General features: G+C 34.3%; 1 protein-coding gene across 2 annotated transcripts in view; it reads right to left on the minus strand.

Moving 5' to 3' along the window:
- Nucleotides 1-517: 517 nt before the first annotated feature.
- Nucleotides 518-25,339, minus strand: part of LOC149780038 (uncharacterized) — a 241,163-nt gene continuing 216,341 nt past the window's right edge. For both annotated transcript variants that reach the window (XM_089936796.1, XM_089936797.1), the window contains 3 exons: nt 25,248-25,275; nt 5,390-5,484; nt 518-3,096 (listed from right to left, as the gene is read on the minus strand). In XM_089936796.1, coding sequence (XP_089792922.1) covers nt 3,029-3,096; nt 5,390-5,484; nt 25,248-25,275 — 191 coding nt within the window. In that variant the 3' untranslated portion in view covers nt 518-3,028. The remainder of the gene's footprint in view (nt 3,097-5,389; nt 5,485-25,247; nt 25,276-25,339) is intronic.

The raw sequence follows: 25,339 nt of genomic DNA on the forward strand, positions 1-25,339 counted from the left end.
ATACTCTAACCTGTATGATAGTATATATATATATAGAGAGAGAGAGAGACAGACAGACAGACAGAGAGAGACAGAGAGAGAATGAGTGAAAGAGATAGAGAGACGCAACACGTAAGAGTCACTTATTTACCGGTATAGTTTTGCCCGGCTATGAATCTCAGACAATTCATCGCCACATGTATTTTTTATTTTATACTCGTATCCACGGTACGTAGTTGGAAGTGTGCTGCCTCTTTGCCTTTCATTTTTAAAGAAATATTTTTAAACAAACTTCAGTGAGTTTTCTTTTTACAAGTTCTTTATTTATCTTCTTGCTTATTAAACTTGTTGTGAGCCAAATGGTTTTTAGTTGCATCTTCCATGACTCTGAACATCAAATAAAAGTATGTTAAAAAATCGTCGCATCCAGGTTTTTGTTTTATCGTAATCTTCACCTAAATCTTGGAAAACTTCAATGCAGGTTTCCTTCCAGGATTTGTATAAATAAAACATTCTAGGTGGACCAAAATCTTAAAAACTGATTTATACTTTTCGGTTCCTCTTTTCCATTTGACAATGCTAGAATGACATCTCTCCAAAAACTGTTATAATGATCTTACTAAATTCTTCTAATTTCATGCTCCTTAATTTCCACATATTCTTTCATTTTTGAAATAGTTTGCATTGACTAGGTTCTGCCACGCTCCATCCTCTTTCTCAATATTTAGCCCATCATATATATCTTAATGTAACTAACCAATGAATAAATGTGTATCATTTTTTAATTTTTGATCCTTCTCTGTAGATAATGATATATCACGTTTAATTCTCTCTACCTTACCACCCCATCCAAACGTAACGCACGATTTACATCTGCTTCAACTTTTGCTGATGGATTTGGAAGCACTGAAAAGGATGAATGAATATGGGCAGAACAAGTGCTTCTACAATAACTGTTTTCCTGCTGTTGAAAGATGTCTTTGCCTCCAGATTGTCAGTATTATTTTTGTCTTCGTTACTTTCTTCAAAGAATTATTTCCACCATTTGTGGTAAGTCTGAAGACAACTCGATGACGTAGTGTGAAGTTAGAGGGAAATCAGTTTATGTCCATATCGGAACGTATTCTTCCATTAGAAAATGTTTTGTTTCCAATATAAATAACTCTTGTTCTTGTTATGTTAAGTCCAGAAAACAGAAAAGAAAGCCTTGCACGATAAAATTAGTTGTTTTAAGAAAATATTGAGATGCCAAAGCGAAATTAAAAGCGTCATTGGCATACTGTCACAATTTATACTCATTGACATCAAAGATTAGTCCCCGTAAATCCACATTCTGCATTAAATTTATAGCTAAAATATCACCACCGGGGACTTACCTGAAATCCTGCAGAAAATATTAGCGTAGACGGACTTCCTATGATTTTATAACAAATATGTAATCAAAAACAGACATTCAAATTCCGTCGCAAAAATTAGACGGACTTCTTTTTGTACCGTAAAGATATAGTCGCAGACAGACCTTCCTATGATTAAGCAGCATGAATATCCGTAGACGGACCTTTCGATGATTACGTAGCAAAGATAAGAGTAGACAGACTTTCATCGCAAAAATAAACTTGGACCTTCCTATAATTCCGTGCAAATATAAGCATTGACAGACCGTGCTGTAAGCCCATAGCAAAACCAATATTCTTATAGTTATTTGGTAACAATAAGCTACAAGAATAGTTATTGAATGCAACATTTTAATTAGAGACTCAATATCTCACACCGAAACACCAACTACCAAAACTGCCTGTATACTTATCTACTTGTCTTTGATAAGAAAAGAAGTTTAAATTACAACCAGTGAAACAAGATCGAAAAATAAAAATGTTCCTATCGACCCAATTTTCGATAGGGATTTACAATAACTATTGTATTTTACATTTTGGCATTATTTGACTAACAGTAAAGGATGCAATGCCTATATCGTCTATGTTCGAATATCTCTGTCTAATAGGAAATTAAAATTCTCAAACCTGCATGATAATACTATTTATTCGTATTTATAAAAGAAACTTACTATTATCAAGCAATTTCCTGTAGAAACCATGAACAGAACTTGCCGTTCTGCGTGGCGTATATTTGTAACTCTCTCTCTCTCTCTCTCTCTCAGCGAGGCAGCTGTTAGTACCATTTTTCTTCGGCAAGTCTTTAGTATGTCTCGACCGTGTATCGAACCCACGAACTCATGCATATTTGTGTGTGTTTCATTTTGTTTGAGAATGTTCGAGTAAATGTAATTGAACGAAACCCTATAGTTAATCCCGCACTACGGCTAATTCTCCATTGGAATGGTCCGATTTTGGATGATAAGCTTCGTCTACTTAGTTACTGTTGCTGCGGCTCACAAGGACTCATGTACTAAATCAGCTCCCACAGTAAATCTATGAAATGTCCATGATATTCAAAATTCAATAACTTTAAATTCCTGAGTGCTCCTGATCAAAATTATATTTATCAGTATAGATGAAACCTGGATGACAGTTTCAGTATAAAGAAAAGGATATATGCCGCAGAATTTTTTTGACTCACATGTGTTGGAAACATGTGCTTTCAATTTCGCACAAACGAGTCAGGTGCTAATTTAAGTACTGAGTGCTCCAAACTCAAGACTTAAAGTACTCAAATTCCATCAAGAAATGAATGTCTCTATTTTTTAAAGTTACTACTAGGATATATTCACAAAAGATTCTTTTCCTTACAAAATAACTTTCATTATCAACCAATCCTGGCCACCAAAACCCATATATATATATATATATATATATACTCAATTTGTGTTCACACATTTCCAGGCTGGTTCCCACTTTTCCTTGCATGTGCTGTAAGATACTCATGAAACAAATATATAAATTCAAAGCAAATAGCAAAATTGTTACACCTAATTGCCATCTATCATAACAATATCCTTTGAAATATCTTCCATATAAATTTCTCCAGCAATGTGGTCTGTCTCAAAACGTCGAATGAAAACCTCTAGCATAAGAGTTTGTTTGTTTATTCTTTATACTGATGAAGTATTTAGGATACTGCTATAGACGTGATTTCCAGAATCTGAGTGCCTTTCGGATCCTATAAAGAGAAAACATTATATTTTGTTAACAACGGTGGCGTACCGTACAACTGTGGTGCGCAAATCATATGGAATATCATACACCTACTGTGTAAAAAATCATCCGAAGCAGTTTTTATTAGTGAAGTTGCAACGGTAGAGCCACTAATAAATATAAATAACTCTGAAAACACATTAAAGCTGTGCCCCATTGTAAAACTCTGGTAACGTTCAAAGACAAATAGTTGGAAATTACATACATTTCACCACGTCATACGATTCGACATTATATCACATTCGACTAGTCTCGAGCAGTATATTTTAGTTTGTACTGATGGCTGGTTTACTGATTAGACATTCAAATCGTATGTTGTTTCGCTACAAAAATACAACAACCAATCAGAAAATGCTTTTTATTTACATGTTAATTAGACTTAACCATTGAGATTTCTTTCTTGGAAGATTATGCAGTACATCTGTTCATTGATTTTCAATTTTATCATGATTACTATCCATGTGATTGACCGATTGTGAGCTATGTCAGATAAAGACTGGTAAATCGGTAAAATGCGCATATGTTCCCATAGGTAGAGATATTTTTCATGGCTAATTTGCATAACATTTTATATTCTTATAAGAAGAAAAAAAACTGAAACAAATATGGATCAGGTTTCTAGTTAAGTAATCTAGTAAATGGAAAAAAAATGGTAGACCATGATATATTTTAACATTAAAAACTAAAATAACAATAAAATTCAAAACCTGAAATTAGTTGAAATTTATAATGTTTTTGTATGTGTTATCGCTTTCTTCAGTCAAAATTTCACATCGTTAATTTAAATTTTTCTCCTGCTCTGTTTCATACATTCTTATTAAATAAATGTAAATATTATTGTTTTTATTTTACTGACACTTTAGTCAAAATATCAAGATTGCGGGCTTTTGTTAATTAATTTTCACAATTACTAATTATCGAAATCTTTAGTAAAAAAAAAATCCTAGAACAACTATTCACTTTTTAAATTTTCATATATAACAAAAGCACAATTAACATTTATAACTACGAGTGATTTTCTGCTGGTTTCTATAAACACCGTAATTTTGATATTCAATTTTTCGCGGCTGACTTATACAATTATGATATTGCGAATTTTTTAATTTGTTAGATAATTGAAACAAAACAAACCCGAGCAACAGAATAGTAATATTAAAGCCAGTAAAAATAACCTATCTAGGATAACATGTACAAAAAGTGAACATGAGATGTATATATTAGGAAAAATTGAGTAATTAAAACATTGTCTCATCTGTTACCTAGTACTAAATTGAAAGCGTATTAAGCTTGATTTCCGGCAATATCATTTTCTACATCATATAAAGAAAATTGTATTCAATATTATCTCTTTATTCCGTATACTTTAAAATCTCCCCAAAATATTGAAATGTGCTGGTTAATTTATCTGCACATCATATATTTTTTTAAATGCTTTACCTCAGCAGTCACTCACTAGTGAAAACTCCGCTATCATTTTTGAAAATTCCAGATTAAATCGTTAAGAGAGTTTCAGTTATAAATATTTTTCAGCGGTTACCTTACTTAGTAAGGTAAGTTAATAATTTTATAACTATTCCACTGATAATAAAATATGATCTCTTGAAAAGGAGAAGGCGCTTAAAATGCAATTTGTAGTTTTCATTGACTATATTAGCATTTTGCATAATTTTCAGATAACGTAAATTAACGTATTCATCCAGAAAGCTTATCAAAATGCATGTTTAGAAAAACAATAATTATAATTATTATAATTATATTAACATCATTCATTATTGTTTTACACAATTTGTTCAGGATCTTTCTGTTCAATTAGAAACCAGCAAAACGTGGAAGCATATCAAATTACGATACTAGTAATTACTAGAACTAGGGGAGCAGATCCACACATCTATCATACTCATTTTCTTATAGGACCTACTACAATAACCTCAGACTGTAGTTTACAAATCTTATAATTGAATTTTATCCCCAAGGCAAGTTTTACACTAGAAAGTTGCTCGAATAATGATTATGTTATTACTATTAGTCAAGATAATATACTTTACGACGCATACGTAGATTTAGTGCTATTTCAATGGTAACAAGTAACATTATTGCGAAGTTGCTTATTGTAGTAATTTCAGAATATGACACTTGTTCGAAATATTTGTATAGTGACAGGATGGCAAAACACTGAAGCAGTAATATGCAATTATTATATTTAGGATTCACGTTTTACGTAAAGGGAACGCATTCGGAGAGAGAGATGATTTGCTTGCCTCTTGATAACTCTTCGTATCTAGAAAGCTCTTCATATTCAGGCGTTGAGCGAGTACGATTATTCAAATCTTCGTAAGGATGTCTTATTTCGTCACTGTAAGCAGAAATATCTAATTGCTGTTCAAAATAAACAATGAAATCTTATGTGTCATATAAAACATCTGAATATGTTAGCGGTTTTTTCGATCAATTAGTGTGCATCATTTTGTTAAAGGTTAGATTAGTATGAATGGCTTAGTATCGATTCCGTGATTTGTAGCTTTTGCAATTTTCTTAAACAAATCAGTTCACTGCTGCAGCATAGCATGTCTTCTACGAGCAACATTATGTGTGTCGTAATAATCGAAATCTTAAATACAGCACTTACACAATACTTTAGAATACTTTGAAAAGGAGGAATTCAGTTTGATTATTCCTGTTATGCAGCTATAAAAGACTTTTTAATTTTTGAGCGTCGTTTTATTGTTTTCAAACGCCCTCACATTAAGACTGACTTCGTTATGAAAACTAAGAAAAAATATTTAAATCAGGATTCAAATTTTAAACCTTTAATCTGGTTTCCGTAACAATGATTTAAAAACAACTCAAAGAATGCTTAGTGCTCGTACTTTACCAAGTCTCACAAATAACCGTATAGATGGAGTATAATAATGTTCAAAGATGCAAGATGTTACACTAATATTAGGATAAATGGTGAATAATATTGTTGTGGTTCATTGTGCTACTGACGTATTAGCGCAAAACTACAAAATATTTAAGAAAATATTTGAATTATTTTAAACAACGATATTAACAGAGATAAACGCATTAAAATGAATAGCATGAAAAGAACCTGTTATTAAATTAGAGCATTGACACAGATAAAGTCGAAGTAAAGGAAAACTGAGACATTCAACGGTAAATTGAACTCCGAAACGGGTGTAATGAATCTTGTAGTCAAACTAAAAGAATAACTTCAAACAGGAAACCAGTAAATAAAAAGTAGTTGGATGACAGAATAAATGAATGCCTGGAGGTACATTGCCTTATGATGTTTTGCTTTTTTCCAGGTCAGTTAGATTTACAGAATGATACTGACATGTTGATAAAAGCTATCTCAGTGCTGATTGAAAGGGTTCCCATGAAACCAAGGAACGTGACAATGTATTGCTAGATATTTGTATGCTCCAACAACACAACAAACATTAACTGCTATTTAAGGAATCACTATGTTCAATCAGATTTGGCTGAATAGAAGTCCCATCGAATAAAAATTTTCGACACTATGTTATTAAAATACAAAATTAAGGCGATATACAAATTTTATAAACCTGTACTTGAAAATTTGGCATAAGGCTGAATTTTATATCGGATTATAGGTAGACGATACAAGTCCTACTTATCAATTAGACTTTAGAAAAGAAGACAAAGATAATCATTACAGTACAAAATAATTACACGCCTATTATCCAGAATTTTTACTAGGTCTCTGATAATAATAATAATAATAATAATGAAGACTTTGTATAGCGCCTAATCTTTAGAAGCTCAAAGCGCTTTACAACATTAGACAACACCTATAAGATAAAAAAACATATAATGATATGATTACAAAAACAAACACCATGAAATTAGAAAACATAAAAAACATGCTGAAGATATTTAAGGTAGGAAACATTATTAGGTCTTTAAGTTTGTTCTTGCAGTCGAAATAAGTGAGTTTTGAGAGCACTCTTGAATGGGATCACTGTGTTTTTGTGTCTAAGTTCAGTGGGCAATTCATTCCACGTTGCTGGGCGCTGATACACAAAAGAACGCTGTCCATATGACTTTGTTTTCATAGCGGGAATAATGAGTATACGATTGTTAGAAGAGGAGCGTTAAGTATCTTGCTGGTGTTTACACATGGGTGAGGTCGGATAGGTATGTTAGACTAGAGTCCGTCAATGAAACGTAGCACAGAGAACAAACTTTGTGTTTGATTCTGGATCGAATGGATAGCAGTGTAGGGTACAGAGCAGAGGGGAGGTGTGCTCTGATCGTGGTACTCTAAGTATGATCCGAGCAGCTGTGTTTTGATGAGCAGGTATGCATTTATTGGAATTGTCATTGGTGTTATTGTTATGCTTGTTACAAGTACCTTTACAATTTGTTTTGTACAGCTTAAATATCGCTGCACAAAACGGTATGGATGACAACAAAAGTAAATACGTCTTTGACTGCAAGCTCGTAGGATAACCACGTATAAATGTTTATTTTATAAACTAAACAACGTTTGTCATCAAAACTTAATGCAACATTAATTAATACTGTATAACTCATGATCGTAAGATATTACAATTTAGAATTATTTTTGATCACACATTTCTTTATCCCTTTAAGCCTGTCTTTTCATCATTATCAGTCGTATGGTAAGAAGTTTGTATAGGCAAGTCACAGAATTCGTCCATGAAATTTCCTTCGGCGGAACATCGAACATAGTATATTTCTCGTAATTACTTTATATTATTGTTAAATTTATATATCTCTACATGGATACATAAAAACATGTTTAATTAATAACACCACTATACCACTACCTTAATAAATGGGTTTGATCAATTTTAATTTCTTGTTCTTATTACGGCTCTTTGGTCTTAAGATAATTAATAGAAAAAAGCGGAAACCAAAACGTTTTGTTAGGATTAAAAATAATTTATTTCATTAGAATACAAAGACAAAATGAAAAGCAAAAGATCTTACAGTAAAACGAACAAAATCCAAATATAATCCAAACAGTTTTATCACTAGTCCTAGTGAATAAAGTTATAATTATATTCCAGTGGTATTCCAAATAAGACCAAACGCTGAAGGTGCTGATGCGCCTGTAGTCCCGAATGCGCTAACGGCCTGAAGTATGATGATGTGCGAACAGTCTTGTGATGAATCACACAAATATAATCTAAAATATCCTTGTTTGAATTCACTGCAACTCCAAGTTAATGTCCCTGTCCTGTCCAAGGTTATTATTAAGCACTTTGTAATTCCATAGAATAATAATTTACATGCATAATTCCATCCCTAATCAGATACCGAACACTTCAATAGACTGATGTCGGCTTACAATGTTATTGCAGGAATAAATAATTGTTCCAGTAAACAAGATAATAAAACCCTCTAGCTGTCCCAGCTCACAATTAGCATTTTCTTGAAATATAATAACTTAATGCAGTTTTCCATTCTGGAACATTCTGGTTTCTCAACAAGATAAAATCTGTTTCTAAAATTATGATATAGAATGTGGTAAACATCAGATAGTATATGTATTTTTATGGAGTAATTCCAATAACCATGACACGCATCCTAATAAATATGTTCCATTAATAATGATCCTAATTTTAAACCCACGCCACGGTACAATAAAATTCTTAGCTATTTGATACCTGTTTACCAAAACAAAAAGATCATCAGTGTCTCTAGTCAGGAACATAGTGGACAAAATCAAGTAAAAAATACAAGTATCCATCGCATATAACGAATTATAAAAATACTAACAAACAACGCAAATTAAATATACATAACATTCTTTAATGTCTATATGATCATTGCCCTTGCCATTTATGAATCATTCTGGTAGATGTGAATCTGCATTTTATTAGCACATATATTAAGTTTCATTCCCTTGCAGATATTTTACATCTGTGTATTAAATACAAATCCATTTCAAAGTTATTGGCTGAGTTTTGTATAATACTAGTATTCAACGTTATAAGATTGTAATCATGTTTATATGGTTCTTCTTTAATTTTCAGCCGAAATGAACATACAACTTCAAAATACTGCCCTGGATGAGGTATCGCTCTCTTTTTCACCTTTACAATAGCGTAGATACAAAAAGCTTTGTATCCTTTCCCACCTCTATAACTTGCTTTTTTAATGATGAGATGTAACATTTTTGTGGAAGTACGTTTAAGCGCGTTAATATACATTCTTTGAAATAGTTACATAGCTCATTTTGGTACCTTTAAATCTGCTACTAAAATAACAGTAAAAACTTTCATCATCCTTCGACGACATTACGTTGTCTTTATTGACACGGATTTATTTACCAAGTCGACTGGTTAATGTTCCTGACAGGCATCAGTTACTGAATATCCTTTCCGTACAACTGTAAGGTATCTAGATCACGGTGGTCCAACATCTTCAACATTGTGATATGCACTATAGTAATTAGACCATAATTATAGAACTGGCATTTTGTATAAGCGTGGGATACAAACAATTGACGGACGAAACACATTTGGCCAGCGGGCCTGTAGATGGACCACTCTAATATTGGTACAAAATGAATGATCATGCAATGAACAACGTTTTCATATTTTTGTTTCCCTCATTTTGCTTCATGATCTGTGTAGTTCACAGGATACGGTATCATAATTACTTTTCTTCTAATTCCCCACTCAGGGAACAAAAACATATTTATAGTGTGTAAGTAATACTATTTATACTATGCTTATTTTAATCTGACATCTTGAACTAATTCCGGTGCACTGTAATCTAGTTTGCAATTATTCGTGCATACTGTGTTGAATCAAGTTTATAATTATTAATACATATATTGTAGTCTTTTAAAATAAATATTACACAACATTAAAATATATTTTTCGACGTTGTAGTTAACCAAGTTGCCAAGAGGTCTGAATTTGATGTGTTTCATGTTTCACTTAATTAGATTATAACCATATCTAATCATTGAGGTCTGGACTACATTTCTAGAACTGTGTTCATTGACTGTCCTAAAACGTTTGAAATCAATTTATTCAACGCGTAAATGTCTTTTCTCCAATAATTGAGTTCCTTGTTTTAAATTTGTTTTTATGGTTGCAGTGAGTTTGTTATCACTCAGGTTCTTGCAGATTATTCTAACGGTTGACCTACGAACTGAAACTAGAAAACGAATTGTCCTATACATAACAGCTCCCTTGCGATCTTTTCCAACACACTGACTACAAAATCCTTACTAAACGAATTGCATATTTCATCATTATGTATTATTATTGTTGCTTTTGTTCCGGGTAGTTTTCCTCCAACGTTTTGTCAAATATTTATCAATTAAATATCTGTGTTGGTTTCAATTTCATCGTCGATGCTTTTTAATTAAAATATCCGTGAATGTTATTTCAGCTGTATTTGTCTAAACTATTCGTTTAGTTTTGCAATTTTCTGCACATAGTCGCAGACCAAAGTTTTATACAGACTGTTCCTGTGTGTACTATTGTCTCGTAGTCTTTGTCTACCACTTTACTATGAAGACAGACTATTGACGATATGCATGCTTTTTCTTATATGCTTCCAATATCACAATACTGTATATGCATAATAGAAGATGATTATGGTGAGTTCTGAGTGTCACAACATAACCATTTCAACCATTGTGTTTATTGATTTTTCTCCATAATTACTTGGACTTTTTATGTTTGTACAATTATAAGTTATTGATACAATTATTTAAGGACGTGTTATAAAGGAACCTTTTATTTGCGTACCTCATCAATTGTGGATTTCGAGGAAAATATTTATAATGAACTATAAAAACAAACACTCTCAAGTGAAAAAAATTAGGGTCAGGGTAACAGTGGCTGTACTTGATTTATTCGAGAATGTTTGCAATAGTATACTGGTACTATTTAACTTTAACAATCGCTGGATAGAAAATAAAAAAAAAGTTTGGTTGATCAGGATAGTTTTTGATGTATGACGTTCCTCTCTTTGGCAGGTATTTATTTCTATCAAACGCTTAGTATTATTACCTACCAAAAGACCACATTCTGTCATTAATTGTTTCGTGAGCAAATGTTGTGTGCATCATTTTAAATAAACGATAAATTATCGTTCGTATTTTACTTCTGGTTGTCATGTTAAATTCCTTCGTTTTGCATTACCATTCCATAAAAAAATTCTGGATTGCATTTTTTCCTCGCGAGAGTAATCAATATATAGTATAAGTACAAATCAATATTCTTTGAGTGTTTTTCATATCATCTACAAGTAGTGCTCGATATCGTTCGACACTAAAGCCAAATCATGTTTATATCCAATCTGCACGCGTTTACAACTATATTAAACACGTGTTGGAGTCTGGTGAGTTCGTTATATTACTATTATCTTTTCATTCCGTTAATTTCCCTGTTAGCTGACAGACGGTTTTAAAGAGGCTTTCCAATGTTTCTGTGCATTGTTGAATCAATAAATGAAAGCATTAATTAAAGTATTATTTATTCAATTGAGAATTAGTATAAAATTAAATGTTCTTGTGTTTGTACATCAAGCCTCTTTTTTACAGTATATCCATATCCACACATACAGTTTGTATTTTTTGTTTCTTTTTTATTGAACTGATCATTCTGCAATTACGATACAATTTGCTTTCATTACATTATCAGTCCTTTTATCTGTGAATTGTATCGTGTGCCTCAAGTCGATTTGATTTTCTTCGAACTATTAGAGGTAGTTAATTGACCGATTTATTTACTACCATTTTTACCAACTAATCGCACGTTGTTTCTATTCAGTGAAATCAAACATACCATCTAAAGTGTCTAAATCGACATGTATTCTATTTATTTTGCCTGTTCATACTCATTCAAAAAACCATACAATACATTAAACCTATTTTAGTCGGCAATATTTGCTTGCAAATAGCTGGTGATGAAGATTTTATCATAAAATGTTTGCTGCAATATCAGCATGTGCCTGACGACCATTTAAATCGAATTCATTCATTCGTAAAGCAGAAAAGATTAGAAGATATGCCTTTAATCTATATTTGATTTATTTTATTCTGATGTGTTTTTATGCTCTTTAGAGTGAAGTGAACAATTTGATGTTTTACATATATGTTCGTTACTCAACATCCAACATGCAAATACATATTTTGAAGTCCTGGTTGTAACATAATTGAAACCGAGTGGGTTTAGGATTAATGAATAACGCAAACACAATGTGATGGACAATGGAAATTTATAAAATGAATTAATAAAGAAAAAATATATGGTGTAAATACAATGATTCTCTCACGCTCTCAACATACGATTGATCCAATCACTCTACACAAACATTCACAAATTGAAAAACGAAAATATGATTCACATAATCTTACGAATGGATAGTGAGATTCAAATAATCTCAAGGAATTCAAATGTGTTTCAAATAATATTTTGCACTGTAAATGACATCCACATAATCTCCTATATTATGCAATTTAAGTGAGATTCACATAATCTCCTGGAATACAAATAAGATTCAAAATAATCTCATGCAATTGAAAATGTACTCAATTGAAACATCAGTTGGAACAAACATATGCCTCTTGACGCTTGTACAGTTGTATGATTCATAAACTGATGAACCACACAGTTTCAATGAGTCATTGGGTTGGCCCACACTTTTATCGGCCGCTCACACCCTTCGCGGATCCACCACATGTACAGACATATGTATACACATACATACAGACAGCATACATCACCCTTGTATTGGCTACGTCTACATTTGTGGCTCCACTACGTGTACAGACACACGTATACACATACGTATAGACAGCACGCAGCACTAAACAGCTACCGTCAGCCCTGAACATCTTCAGTCAGCTCTAAACAGCCCTGAACATCTTCAGTCAGCTCTAAACAGCCCTGAACAGCTTCAGTCAGCTCTAAACAGCCCTGAACTGCCCTATGGCTGGAGAACACAATGGAGAACGTTCACTCATTGACAAGATCCAAAACGACCAGTCGTCGGTTAGAAACGGAATCTGCCTTAAATCCAAAGGCGAGTGAGTAATAGTCAGGGTAAAATACCCGTGCATATCGCGCTTTTAATGTCTCTCGTCGCGAGTAATTTTCGACGAGATATATGCTAGTACAGTCGCTTACCTGGAGAAACAATGGTTCACCCTAGGAAACGTTGTACGCATGTTCAACGAAAAAGGCAAAACCAAGTTATTTCTTGCCTTACTCTGTGACACTGGTATATAGTAAATTGAGGTGTTAAATTGGTAATAGTCGTCAAGTAAAGATATATATTAGATCTGTTACTTGGATCAACAGCTGGAAGTATAGTCACATATATTGACCTCTGATAAGTGTTGTTATAACTATAATTATGTGTCATTTTCTGGTTTCATTTTGAGTGAAAATCGCTTAGATTATAATTTTCAATGATCGCTAAAGGTTCTATGATTTAGTGTTTTGTTGCGCTATGTAAGTAGGTAATTATTCGATACTCTCATTTTACTCAACTTTTAGGTACTGCGAATTGTAAAATGCTTCCTCTTCACCGAACTGTATCTTTCTGGTTTTCACTCTTGTAAAAATGTCTCAAAAAAAAAAAAAAAAAAAAAAATATATATATATATATATATATATATATATATATATATATATATATATATATATATATATATACACTTGATTTTTAAATTTTCTTGATTTTTTCTTAAGAAATCTGATCTTGGGATCATAAAAAAACATCCCATTTACTGATCCTTTTGTCAATCATTTATTTTAAATTTCTTATCGTAGGTTACTATAAGCTCCATTGTAATAAAACCTAACCCTGTTACAAATATGATCAAGATAATGTTTTAGTTTTGTAGCAAATCAACGACATTGATATCTGAAAGTACTGAAGTAATATTAGTGTAATGTTGAGTTTCGAGGCTGCGAAATTATATTTTCACTTTCTGCTTTGGAAACTACGTATATATGGAAATTCTTGCGCATTTCAAAAAGACAGAATAATTACAAATAAGCTTCAACTATCACGACAATAAAAATGAACAGATATTTGTTCTGTCTAGTAACAAAAAGAAAACATGCTCTATTTAACCAGTTTTAATATTTCATTAACGCAAATAATTTTACATTTTTTACATCTGTCTTCAAACTTTATCTTAATAATCTTTTTAGGTTTTCCAATACTAGTCAACAAACACTGACACTGAATTCATATTTATTAACAACGCAGTTTGAAGACGGTTACTTGAGAATCAATTTACGAATTGCTTTTAATTATTTCAACGTTGGAAAAAGACAAATACTGTATATGCATGAAACCATTTATCTTGTTAAGAGGATTAGATCTATTATATATTAAAATTTATTATTTCCAAAGACAGTCGTGTTGGTCTGCTATTATCAACTCGATACGATATGTGAAATGTAAACCAATTATTTAATACATTTATCCTGTTTAATGAAACTAATTTTCCACATTCATTTGATTATTCCTGTATTTGTTATAATCCATGGCCTTTATATCAAAGTTTTGGAAAGTAACGCATGTAACCATAGATTACCAAAAAATTAAACAAAGAAAACGTAACACCAAAGAAAGAGACCAGCCACATACATCTACATAAAATAACAAATTACACAATAATTCTAGGTTTGTGCATCGGTATTCAGCAAGTATTAAAAAAACATGTTACCTCTCAACTACACAATTAACAGTCCGCGACACGGCACCTGTATACGGTCGGATGTTAAATTGTATAGTTCATATCCTTTCTTGAGTTTTGTTCATTTACTTAGTTGCATTTATATATGTTCTCTTATGTTATATTTTCTCATGGACTTACTATTCATTATTTATGTGTACTTTAGCAATGACAAAAATACCTGAGTTAGAGCGATACCACAAAATAATTCAAATCTGAGGTAATGTAATTCTTTGTTTATACAACTGTATGCAGACTTTCTTCCATTTTCTGAATGTTTTTAAATACCCATTCTCGACGTCGTTGATAGTGTATACCTCTTTATCAATTGTTGTGATTGGTTTTACTAATTTTAAAACTCAGATAAAACTTCCATTTGTTTGCGTAAATCAAATTTCAGTAGCAAGATCTGAAACCTCAACCACATTAATTATAAACTTTTAGTATAGTTAGATGGAGTGTGTAGCTGTCAATTAATATAGTATAAACTACTGTGCTTTAAATTTATCCAAGTTTTAAATTCCTCTTGCCAACGGAGGTGGATCTCGTACATACGGAGCCCTATATTTCGACCCTATACCATAGTGTCTATAGTTGTTGTTGTTGTTCTTGTGGGGTTTAATGCCATCTTTCAGCACACGATAGGCTATACATGGCTGCCAGTATTAATGGTGGAGGAAGAACCCGGGAAAACCTCGGAAAGAACCACCGACCCACGAGAAGCTACTGGCATGCTTTCTTACATACCCACATTGGCTGAATCTGAGACTCGAACTGGTGCAGATAGAGGTGAGATGGCAGTGATCGCTTTAGGCCACTTGGGGCCCCCATAGTGTCTGTAGGATGAACATAACGCCTAGTTCAGAACAGCGCTGGTGCATGAGGGGGAAACTATTGCTGCCATTACTTTCGTCTCGCGTTTTATCACTGCTTGGAATGAATGGAAAACTCCAAAACTCTGTGATTATATTTATATAATTATATTCAAATTTGATGCTATAATCAGATATCCATACCTTGAACTGTTGTTTCCAAAGGGGTGGTTGTGTATTTCCTGTCTGTTTGGTATATAGATGTTGATTTGTGATTTCACCTTTATATATGAAAACACTAATTTTCCAATAGAAATCCAGTAGGTTTGGGCATTTAGATGTGTACTGTTAATTTCTGCTACATAATTGGTGTCCGTGCACCACTTGACTCATTTGATTTGATATTTTGAGGGTAGGTGGAAGCGGGGGAAGAAGCACTTCATCGAGCGCACTAAAACACTGGTATAAGAGATCTTGGAAATTAATGTTATTACACGAAAAGTGGGTTCTATTCCTTCTTGGAACCTATTATATCCATCCAATCATTTTCTTAGTACATTCATGACACTTTATATAACGTTTTTACCAACATAATCATAAATGTATGTATACATTGCTGTCATTTCTTCCAGAATGAGCAAATCAATGTGTGAATTAGAATTATTGTCCATGCTTATTAATTAGCTGGATGATTAGTGCTTTTACTTACCGCGAGAGTTTTTTTGCGTATTGGTATATCTGAACACTCTACAAACCTGCTTTTTGCGTCTGATTCATTATGCATACACTTGTTTCGCTCATGATGAATCCATACATACACAGTGGGATACAGGTATAAACATTTTGCAGTACTAAATATAAATCTAGTATTTTTACATTTTGATGAATGTTAGTTTCCACTGCCACCAGTCCCCCTCCCCAGCTGCCCCCCGTGAGTTGATGATATAGGGCACTTACGGAATACTTCAGAAAAGAATGGGCATTCAACAAGCAGTTAGAAAAACAATACAATTCGCGAGTATTTAGAAAGTGACCTTTTATGATACGGGGATCGCGTTTATGCGCTCTCAATCAAAAAGAAAAAATCCGATTGCATCGTACTTTCAGTGTTCTTGCATGATAACAAATTAACAAATTGGATGGGTGTGGTGTGTGTGTCCTAATGAGTGAGTAAAATAAAACGCACAAAAATAACACAAAAAGACCATCACATTGTGTCTCCGAAGGATAGGTCTATCTCATATGGAACACTTCAAGTCCAGGAACTGATCCAAGCAACATCCTTTTATTGCTAGCTAGTTGAAACGCATCAGTCAAACAGATTAAACCATATAATACAGTGCAATGCAGAATAATTTATGTTGTATATACATAAGATAATATAATTTTCACACAGGACACATTCTCTGGAAATAATGAACCGTGTTACAATGAATGATGTCATGGGACGTTTATTCGACAGTTCACATGTCACATTTTGGACAGCAAATAGCTAAACGTTGGAACTAACTGCTTGGTAGGATTGAATATTTTACACAGCACATATATATGTGTCAACCACGCAGTGAAAATTCATACATATATTTGCATGAATTGGTGGAGAACCTAAAAGCTCACTTCACAGCACAAAATACTGGTAACAGATGCATCTTTTATGCCGTAGAATCAGTTGTAGTATCTCAAAAGACCCCCAGAGGTCGTTGAATCACAGTTTTAGCAAGAGTTCAAGTTTTTTATTATATATGTTGAAATAGAAATTTAGAACATAGGCAAATTAAACATTGTATAATCCTTTAATTCACATCAACTGGCAAATCAACACATTATTGGAATTAATTCGGAACATTATACTTTAGGAGATGTGATGTAATTTTTAGGATTATTTGGGATTTAATTCACAATACTGTACCTAAATTTACACATTGTAACTTAGAGATTATATTTGTTGATTTTAGTAATATTTGTTACGCACGTCGGTCTGTCGGTATACATAACCACACTCTAATTACATTTAAATAATTTTCACACGCATATGTCTGAACTGTAATGGAGCTATTTTGACATCTCAGATATACTTGTTTAAATATAATTTTGAACACACAAAGTTTAATGTTTTTCAAATTTGTTGTCTGTATTCATTTTATGTGAGATATTTAAAGAAAATGCAATGAATATTGAAACTTATACTGCTAGATACATAAGTAGAAGCGGCCGTATAAAGATCGTAATGAGACACTTCTATGACAGTTCAGTTCTTGAATTAATTTCAGTAAAGTTTATGAAAATTTGTATCTATCATAAGTAAGGAAATTATTAGGAACAGGGAAATTTACAGTTGTCTCGCCTTTCAGCCAGTATTTTGCGCCTGACACTGGAAGTCTCCCTGACCATCAAGGCGTATCAAAGTTATGGTGTTGTAGCTATAGTCTAGCTTCAAAGGTTCAGATAGTCTAGCTTCAAATGCTCATATATAGTGATGTTTATCTTTGTGTTATGTAAATAAAAGCACACACTATCGTACAAGTATCCCTATAAATTAAAGGATGAGAACATTTTGGTGTGTTGTGTTTTTGTCATTTTTTTGTACTATATCTTGTCAAACCCATATAGCATGCATGCATATAGAATTTTATCTAATATTCATCAAGACAAGTCCTAGTGTTCGGTGCTTACTTTAGCCGCAGAGATAAGAGTCCTCATTTAATTACTTATATGTAGGAGATCTAAATCTGTCAAAGTTGTAACCTTGAGGGAAATATCTTAATTTCAAATGTTTATCGAATATATGCAACCACCGGTCTCTTTCCTGTAATTATATAAATGTATACGGCTTAGGCTGGAAATTCCTATACGTTCACAAACTCGGCCCAGGAAACCACACTGAGCTACACGAACTTAAAGGCACCTTTTTTTGAAGTAAGTGAAAAGAAGTTATACTTTTTGCAACTGTATATATTGCAAATGAATGGGGATCTCCGTAATTATACAATAAGGACCCTACCAGACCCATGACATGTTGTAATAAGTAGTTGTAAATTGCAAAGTGCAAAATTGTTGATTATGTACCCGTTTTACCATTTCTAATCCAAGGTTCATGTATGAACGTGAAATGTTAGTGTCAATGTCACTTATTTGAAACAATATGGGAGAATAAAACGAATGAGAGTTCAAATGGAAATAAAGAATATTTATGCTTTAAAACACTGAACACAGCATTGCACCATGATTCCAAACTGAAGATTTTTTTATTCTTGTTCAATACAACACAATACTAATTTGGTCTCTTTTTTAAATTGCTAAATATTGTTTATCTTTGAGATGATTGAAAAGTATGGTACAAGTGAATCCACTTAAATGTTGTCTAATGAAATGAACAATTACTGCATTAGTTTTAGTCCTTGAATATGCCACGCTAAATTAAGAAGTCTTGCATGTGATTACTTGATTAGCCTCTAAGAGATTTCGTCTTAAACAGTTCATTTAGAGATACTAGGCTGTATGAACCGTTTTAACTTAAAAGTTTTGCCCACCTTTTGTTTTACACATCAATTTATCTGTTAAGTGAGAACTTATCTATACTGACTACTCTTGCATATTTGCTCCGGGATTGTAGAATTGGCCCGACGTGCCTCAATACGTGTCGTAAAAGGCGACTAAGTAGAGGCAACCTGTTTGCCGTGGGTTGCGTCCCGTGTCGGAGGAGGAAAGGATCCTGGTAGTTGAGCAGAGGCTTTCCCTGCAATACACTACTTTGGCCTCTACTTCTCTTAGACGGGTGGTCGGGATGGGCACGGTTCCGACAAATCGGCTGGTCACGCCGAGCCCTAGGAAGTCTTTATTTACTCTCTCACCTCCTTTATCTTTCTCCTTGTATCTCTCTTGATACCACCGTTGCCCCTATATTCTAATCCTTTATCTTTCCCTTTTCCAAGTCTTAGAAGACTTTCTAGAAGGCGGTGGCTTAACGGGTCAATCGGGGGGGGGGGGGGGGGCGTCCAAAAATGAAATCGGGTTGCCTTCTCGTGGAATGTGAGCGACGAGGTCAGTCAGACAATATCAAGAAAATAAAAACTTTCTTCGATATTCCAGTGACCTCATTCGCTCACACCACACTCAATACGTCCAAAGGCGTGATTCGCTGTCGTGACTTGGCTGGAGTCACCGACGCAGATATCATTGAAGGAATGAAAAGTGAAGGTGTCACTGCAGTCCCTCGAATACGTATCAAACGTAATAATAACCTGCAGGACACCAACACCAATGTACTCACCTTCAACAAGCCAACTGTACCCAAAGTGGTCAAAGTTGGCTTCTTGCAAGTGAAGGTTGACATCTACATTCCAAACCCCCTTCGATGTTATAAGTGTCAAAAATACGGCCATCACGAAGACCGCTGCTCTAAAACCCAAATATGTGGCCGATGCGGAGAAAATTCTCATCAGGAAGCTGACTGTAGAGCAACTCCGCATTGTGTCAACTGTGGAAAAGAGCACCACGCAAATTCCAAGGATTGCGATACCTGGAAACAGGAGAAGGAAATTTAGAGGGTAAAATACACAAATAATATTCCATATCCAGAAGCCAGAAAACTTGTACAGGCGAAAACAGCCCATCCTGGCCCATCCTTCTCCACTGTAGTGAAGAGCAATCCTAAAACAACGAAGGACGCTCAAACACAAACAGAAGCACCCGATTCAACACCAAGCTCAAACACCCCTCATTACCAATCACAGAGAAACACGGTATCTACACAAACTACATTCAGCAATACCCAACAACCTAAATCACCAAAAAACAAAAATAAATCTCATGGAAACAGGCAACAAAAGGGGTCAGATGACCCCATCAAACTTTATAACAGGTTTGGAGACATCGAGAGCATGGATGCAGAAGAATCTGCTCCATGCGCTCAAGGGAACTCCAGACCTACAAACAAAAAATTCACCCCCGTACTTCCTCCAGAGAAATAACAAAACAAATTCCCTCTGCGAAAGGTCTAACCTAGCTCCACAATCTTTAATTTAAATTTATAATGAAAAACACTATCATACAATGGAATTGTCGAGGACTTAAAGCAAATTACAATGATATTCTCCTGCTTTTAAACGAACATGATCCTGTGGTACTATGCCTTCAAGAAACATTCTTGAAAGATACGGACAATATCACATTTAAAAACTACTCCCTGTTTAACACCTGCTCTCCAAATGTTGATAGGGCATCAGGAGGAGTTTCTGTTATTGTGAACAACAGAGCTCCTCATAGCTTCATTCATTTAAACACCAATTTACAAGCCATTGCTGTAAGCGTCACTCTACATCGAGTGATTACATTTTGCTCTATTTACTTACCACCAAACACTAACCTAGTACCAAACGAATTAGACGACCTTGTTCAACAGCTTCCCGCGCCATTTGTTTTACTCGGGGATTTTAATGCCCATAACATTTTATGGGGATCGAATCATATAAGTGACAGAGGTCACAAAGTTGAAGACCTTATTTCTAGACACGATCTGTGTCTATATAATACCAAAACACCTACATATTTACACCCAGGCACGGGTACATACACATGCATCGATTTGACAATTTGTTCTCCTTCGCTGCTTTTGGACTATGAATGGAAGGTCGCTGATGACCTTCACAGCAGCGATCACTTCCCAATCTCTCTTGTAAATCATAACAATACAATTGATGAAGTAATTCCACAATGGAATTTAAAGAAGGCCGACTGGGCCAAGTTCGAAACACTCTGTAAAACTAGGCTGAATGAGGATACAGTTTTCAATGTTAACGACCCCATTCAGCATTTTACATCTATTTTAACCGACATTGCAGAAGAATCTATCCCCAAGTCCTCAACAAACTGTAAAAGAACCCTAAAACCTTGGCTCACTACGGAATTTAAGGTAGCCATATGGCAACGCCGAGAAGCATTAAAAAAATTCAATAATCACCCGACGCCCGAAAACTTAAATATATATCGCGTTGTCCGGGCCAAAGCTCGCCGCACAATCAAAGAAAGTAAAAGAGCATCATGGAAGAAATATGTTTCTTCTTTAAACTCTCGTTCCTCTGTTAAGAAAGTTTGGGACACTATACGCAAAATAAACGGAAAGAGAAAACAAAACCCTCTCCGACATCTGACACTGAACAATAACAACTTTAGTTCAAAACGTGACATTGCAAATATTCTTGCTGACAGTTTCTCGAAAAATTCCTCATCATCTAATTATTCAGAAGCCTTCCAAAAACTTAAAACTCAAAAAGAAAAGTCACGTTTAAAATTCACATCCAACAACTCGGAAAGTTATAATCAATTGTTCTCACTATCGGAGCTTAGGGAGGCTTTAGATAAGGCCCATGATACTTCCGCTGGGCCTGACGAAATACATTACCAGTTTTTGAAACACCTTCCAGAATCATCTTTAACATCTCTTTTGAAACTCTTCAATGATTTATGGATTACTGGTAATGTACCAAAAATCTGGAAAGAAGCAACTGTAATACCAGTCCCCAAACCCGGTAAAGATAGCCAAGACCCCAACAGCTATCGATCAATTGCACTCACAAGCTGTGTGTGCAAAACAATGGAACGAATGATCAATTCTCGGCTTGTCTGGTATTTGGAAACTAACAATGTAATATCTCCTTTCCAAAGTGGCTTTCGATATGGCCGGAGCACCAATGATCATCTGGTTATTCTGGAAACATTTATTCGCGATGCATTTATTAAGAAAGAACATTTAGTAGCGGTTTTCTTTGATTTAGAAAAGGCCTATGACACGACATGGAAGTACGGGATACTAAATGACCTGAACGATCTAGGTCTAAAAGGCCGTCTGCCCTCTTTCATATCCAATTTTCTCTCAGACAGAGAATTCAAAGTACGAGTGGGCTCTACCCTCTCAGATCTGCAAGAGCAAGAGATGGGTGTGCCCCAGGGCAGTATTTTATCTGTGACGCTCTTTAACATCAAAATTAATAGCATCACCAAGTGTTTGACTGCTGGTGTGGATTACTCGTTATACGTTGATGATTTTCTAATATGTTATCGGTCAAAGGACATGCATACAATTAAAAGACAACTGCAGCAAAATATAAACAAAATTCAAAATTGGGCCAATGCAAACGGTTTCAAATTCTCGAAATCAAAAACGGTATGCATGCATTTCTGTCAGCTACGAAAACATCACGATGAACCGAACCTCACGCTGGATGGAACACCTATTCCAGTTGTTGAGGAAACAAAATTTTTAGGTATAATCTTTGACAGAAAACTGACCTTTATTCCACACCTAAAGAACTTAAAAGCTAAATGCTTAAAAGCACTTAACCTACTTAAAGTAGTAGCGCACACTGACTGGGGTGCTGATAGAAAAATCATCCTAAATTTATACAGAACGTTTATTCGCTCCAAACTGGACTATGGTTGCGTTGTGTATGGTTCAGCCCGAAAGTCATATTTTAAAATGCTTCATCCAATTCATCATCAGGGAATAAGACTGGCTCTGGGAGCATTTAAAACATCCCCGTGTGAAAGCCTTCTAGCTGAGGCAAATGAACCACCGTTATCGCATCGCAGAGAAATGCTTTCTGCACAGTATGCTCTCAAATTAAAATCAAACCCTCTGAATCCTACTTTTTCGGCTGTTTTTCAACCCAAATACAAAACTTTATACGAAAATAAACCAAACGCCATACCTTTCTTTGGCATTAGAGTATCACCCAGCCTTGACACTACAAATATAGATCTTTCTAAAATTCAGAAAACGTCCATCTCCGAAACACCACCTTGGTTAATTAAACAACCAAAAGTACGTTTTACGCTACACGATGGAAAAAAATCCGAAACAAACCCTTTAATCTTCCACAACTCATACCATGAACTCCTCACCGAGTTTAAAAACTACACAAGAATTTACACTGATGGATCAAAGGATGAGGAAAAGGCTGCTGCAGCCTTTGTTTGTGGAAATCACACAACGCAAGTTCGCTTACCAAATGAAGCATCAATTTTTAAAGCCGAAATCAGAGCAATAGACCTTGCTCTGCAACATATAGAAAAGAAACATATTTTAAACAGTATCATCTTCTCCGACTCGCTATCAGTACTCCAGTCACTACACAATAGAAAACTGGAGAACCCATTATTAAAAAACATACTCTTCAAAAATACCGAGCTGAGTGTCTCCCACAATATAATATACTGTTGGTTACCTAGCCACATTGGCATTAAAAGTAACGAAAAAGCACATCGCGCTGCTAAAATGGCCCTTACTCAAGAACCATCTGATTTTAAAATACCATATACTGATTTTAAATCTTGTATCAGAAAGTTCTTTCGTCAGAAGTGGCAGGCATCATGGAATGATGCCGTGAATAACAAACTTCATGCAGTCAAGCCAACTCTAGGAGAATGGAATCCTTCCTACAGAACCATTCGTAGGGAGGAGATAGTCATTGCAAGAATCCGAATTGGTCATACTTATATCACCCACACCCACATACTAAAAGGTGAAGACCCACCAGAGTGCGTTTCTTGCAATGAACCATTCACTGTCAAGCACTTTATGATAGACTGCTTTGACCTACAACCTACGCGCGATCGTTATTACATTGTGCATGACATGAAAGAACTTTTTGATACTGTAAACATCACTCGTATTATAGAGTTCCTGAAAGCCGTAAATATTTACTCTAAACTCTGACTTTTATGCTATCACCTTGTGCAGTTTTATGCAATATATATACCGTCCCATTTTAATACCTATTCATCTTTTTTACATCTCCCGTTGATCGGGAAGCTTTATTTTGCACCGTTACCATCTTACCGTTTTTAATTTCAACCATTTGTTCTTTTATATCGCTGGTCGATAAAGGACCTTTTATAAGTTTTAAAAGATTATACAAATAACACTTTATTTGGCGCTAAATAGCCTAACAGTGCTGATGCGCCGTTAAAAATCAACCAATCAATCAATCAATCAAACTCTCGCATATTTGCAAGATTTGTCCAAACTGGTGATAGAAAGATGAAAAGATCAAAGGCATGTACATGTGTATATGCATGGAATTTACATCGTGGCATTGATGAACCATAATGTTGCGAGCAGTGTGGACGGACGGACACAAAAATGGAAAATCTCCGGATATCCAGAACATCGAAGTAGACCCTAATCCGGGCATCCTAAGAAGTAAGATTGTTGTCTGAACACATATATTTATTCAAAACCTTTTTATCAAATGGACTTCTGTTTGATGTAAGAAGTGTACCGTTTTATTATAATCTGATGATACTGCTTTAGCCGTGATTCAATTCATTATTACATAATTTAACTGAAAAGAAGTATATCAGAGCCAAATTTAACACAATTATATTAATTACAAAATATCCTACTTCAAATAACGATCTTCAAAACCACTGAAATCATGAAACTGTGTGAAATATGTGATGTTATAAACTAGGCATTCTTCCAGCAACGAAATATTTATCTTCATCTCAGGTACCGTTTCATGAAAAGTTAATGTTGCTTTAAATTGTGAGTTTTAGCTTAATTAAAATAGGAAAAAATTGAAATCTACTTACCGAGTATTAGTTTGCGAATCTGATGAACCTGCAGGGCATAATTGAAACAATACAGTTATGTTGTTTTTTTTTATATAAAAAGCCCACAAACT

The sequence above is a fragment of the Sinohyriopsis cumingii genome, chromosome 16 (genome assembly GCF_028554795.1).
Source record: "Sinohyriopsis cumingii isolate HCF-2022 chromosome 16, ASM2855479v2, whole genome shotgun sequence".
NCBI classification, from domain to species: Eukaryota; Metazoa; Mollusca; class Bivalvia; order Unionida; family Unionidae; genus Sinohyriopsis; species Sinohyriopsis cumingii.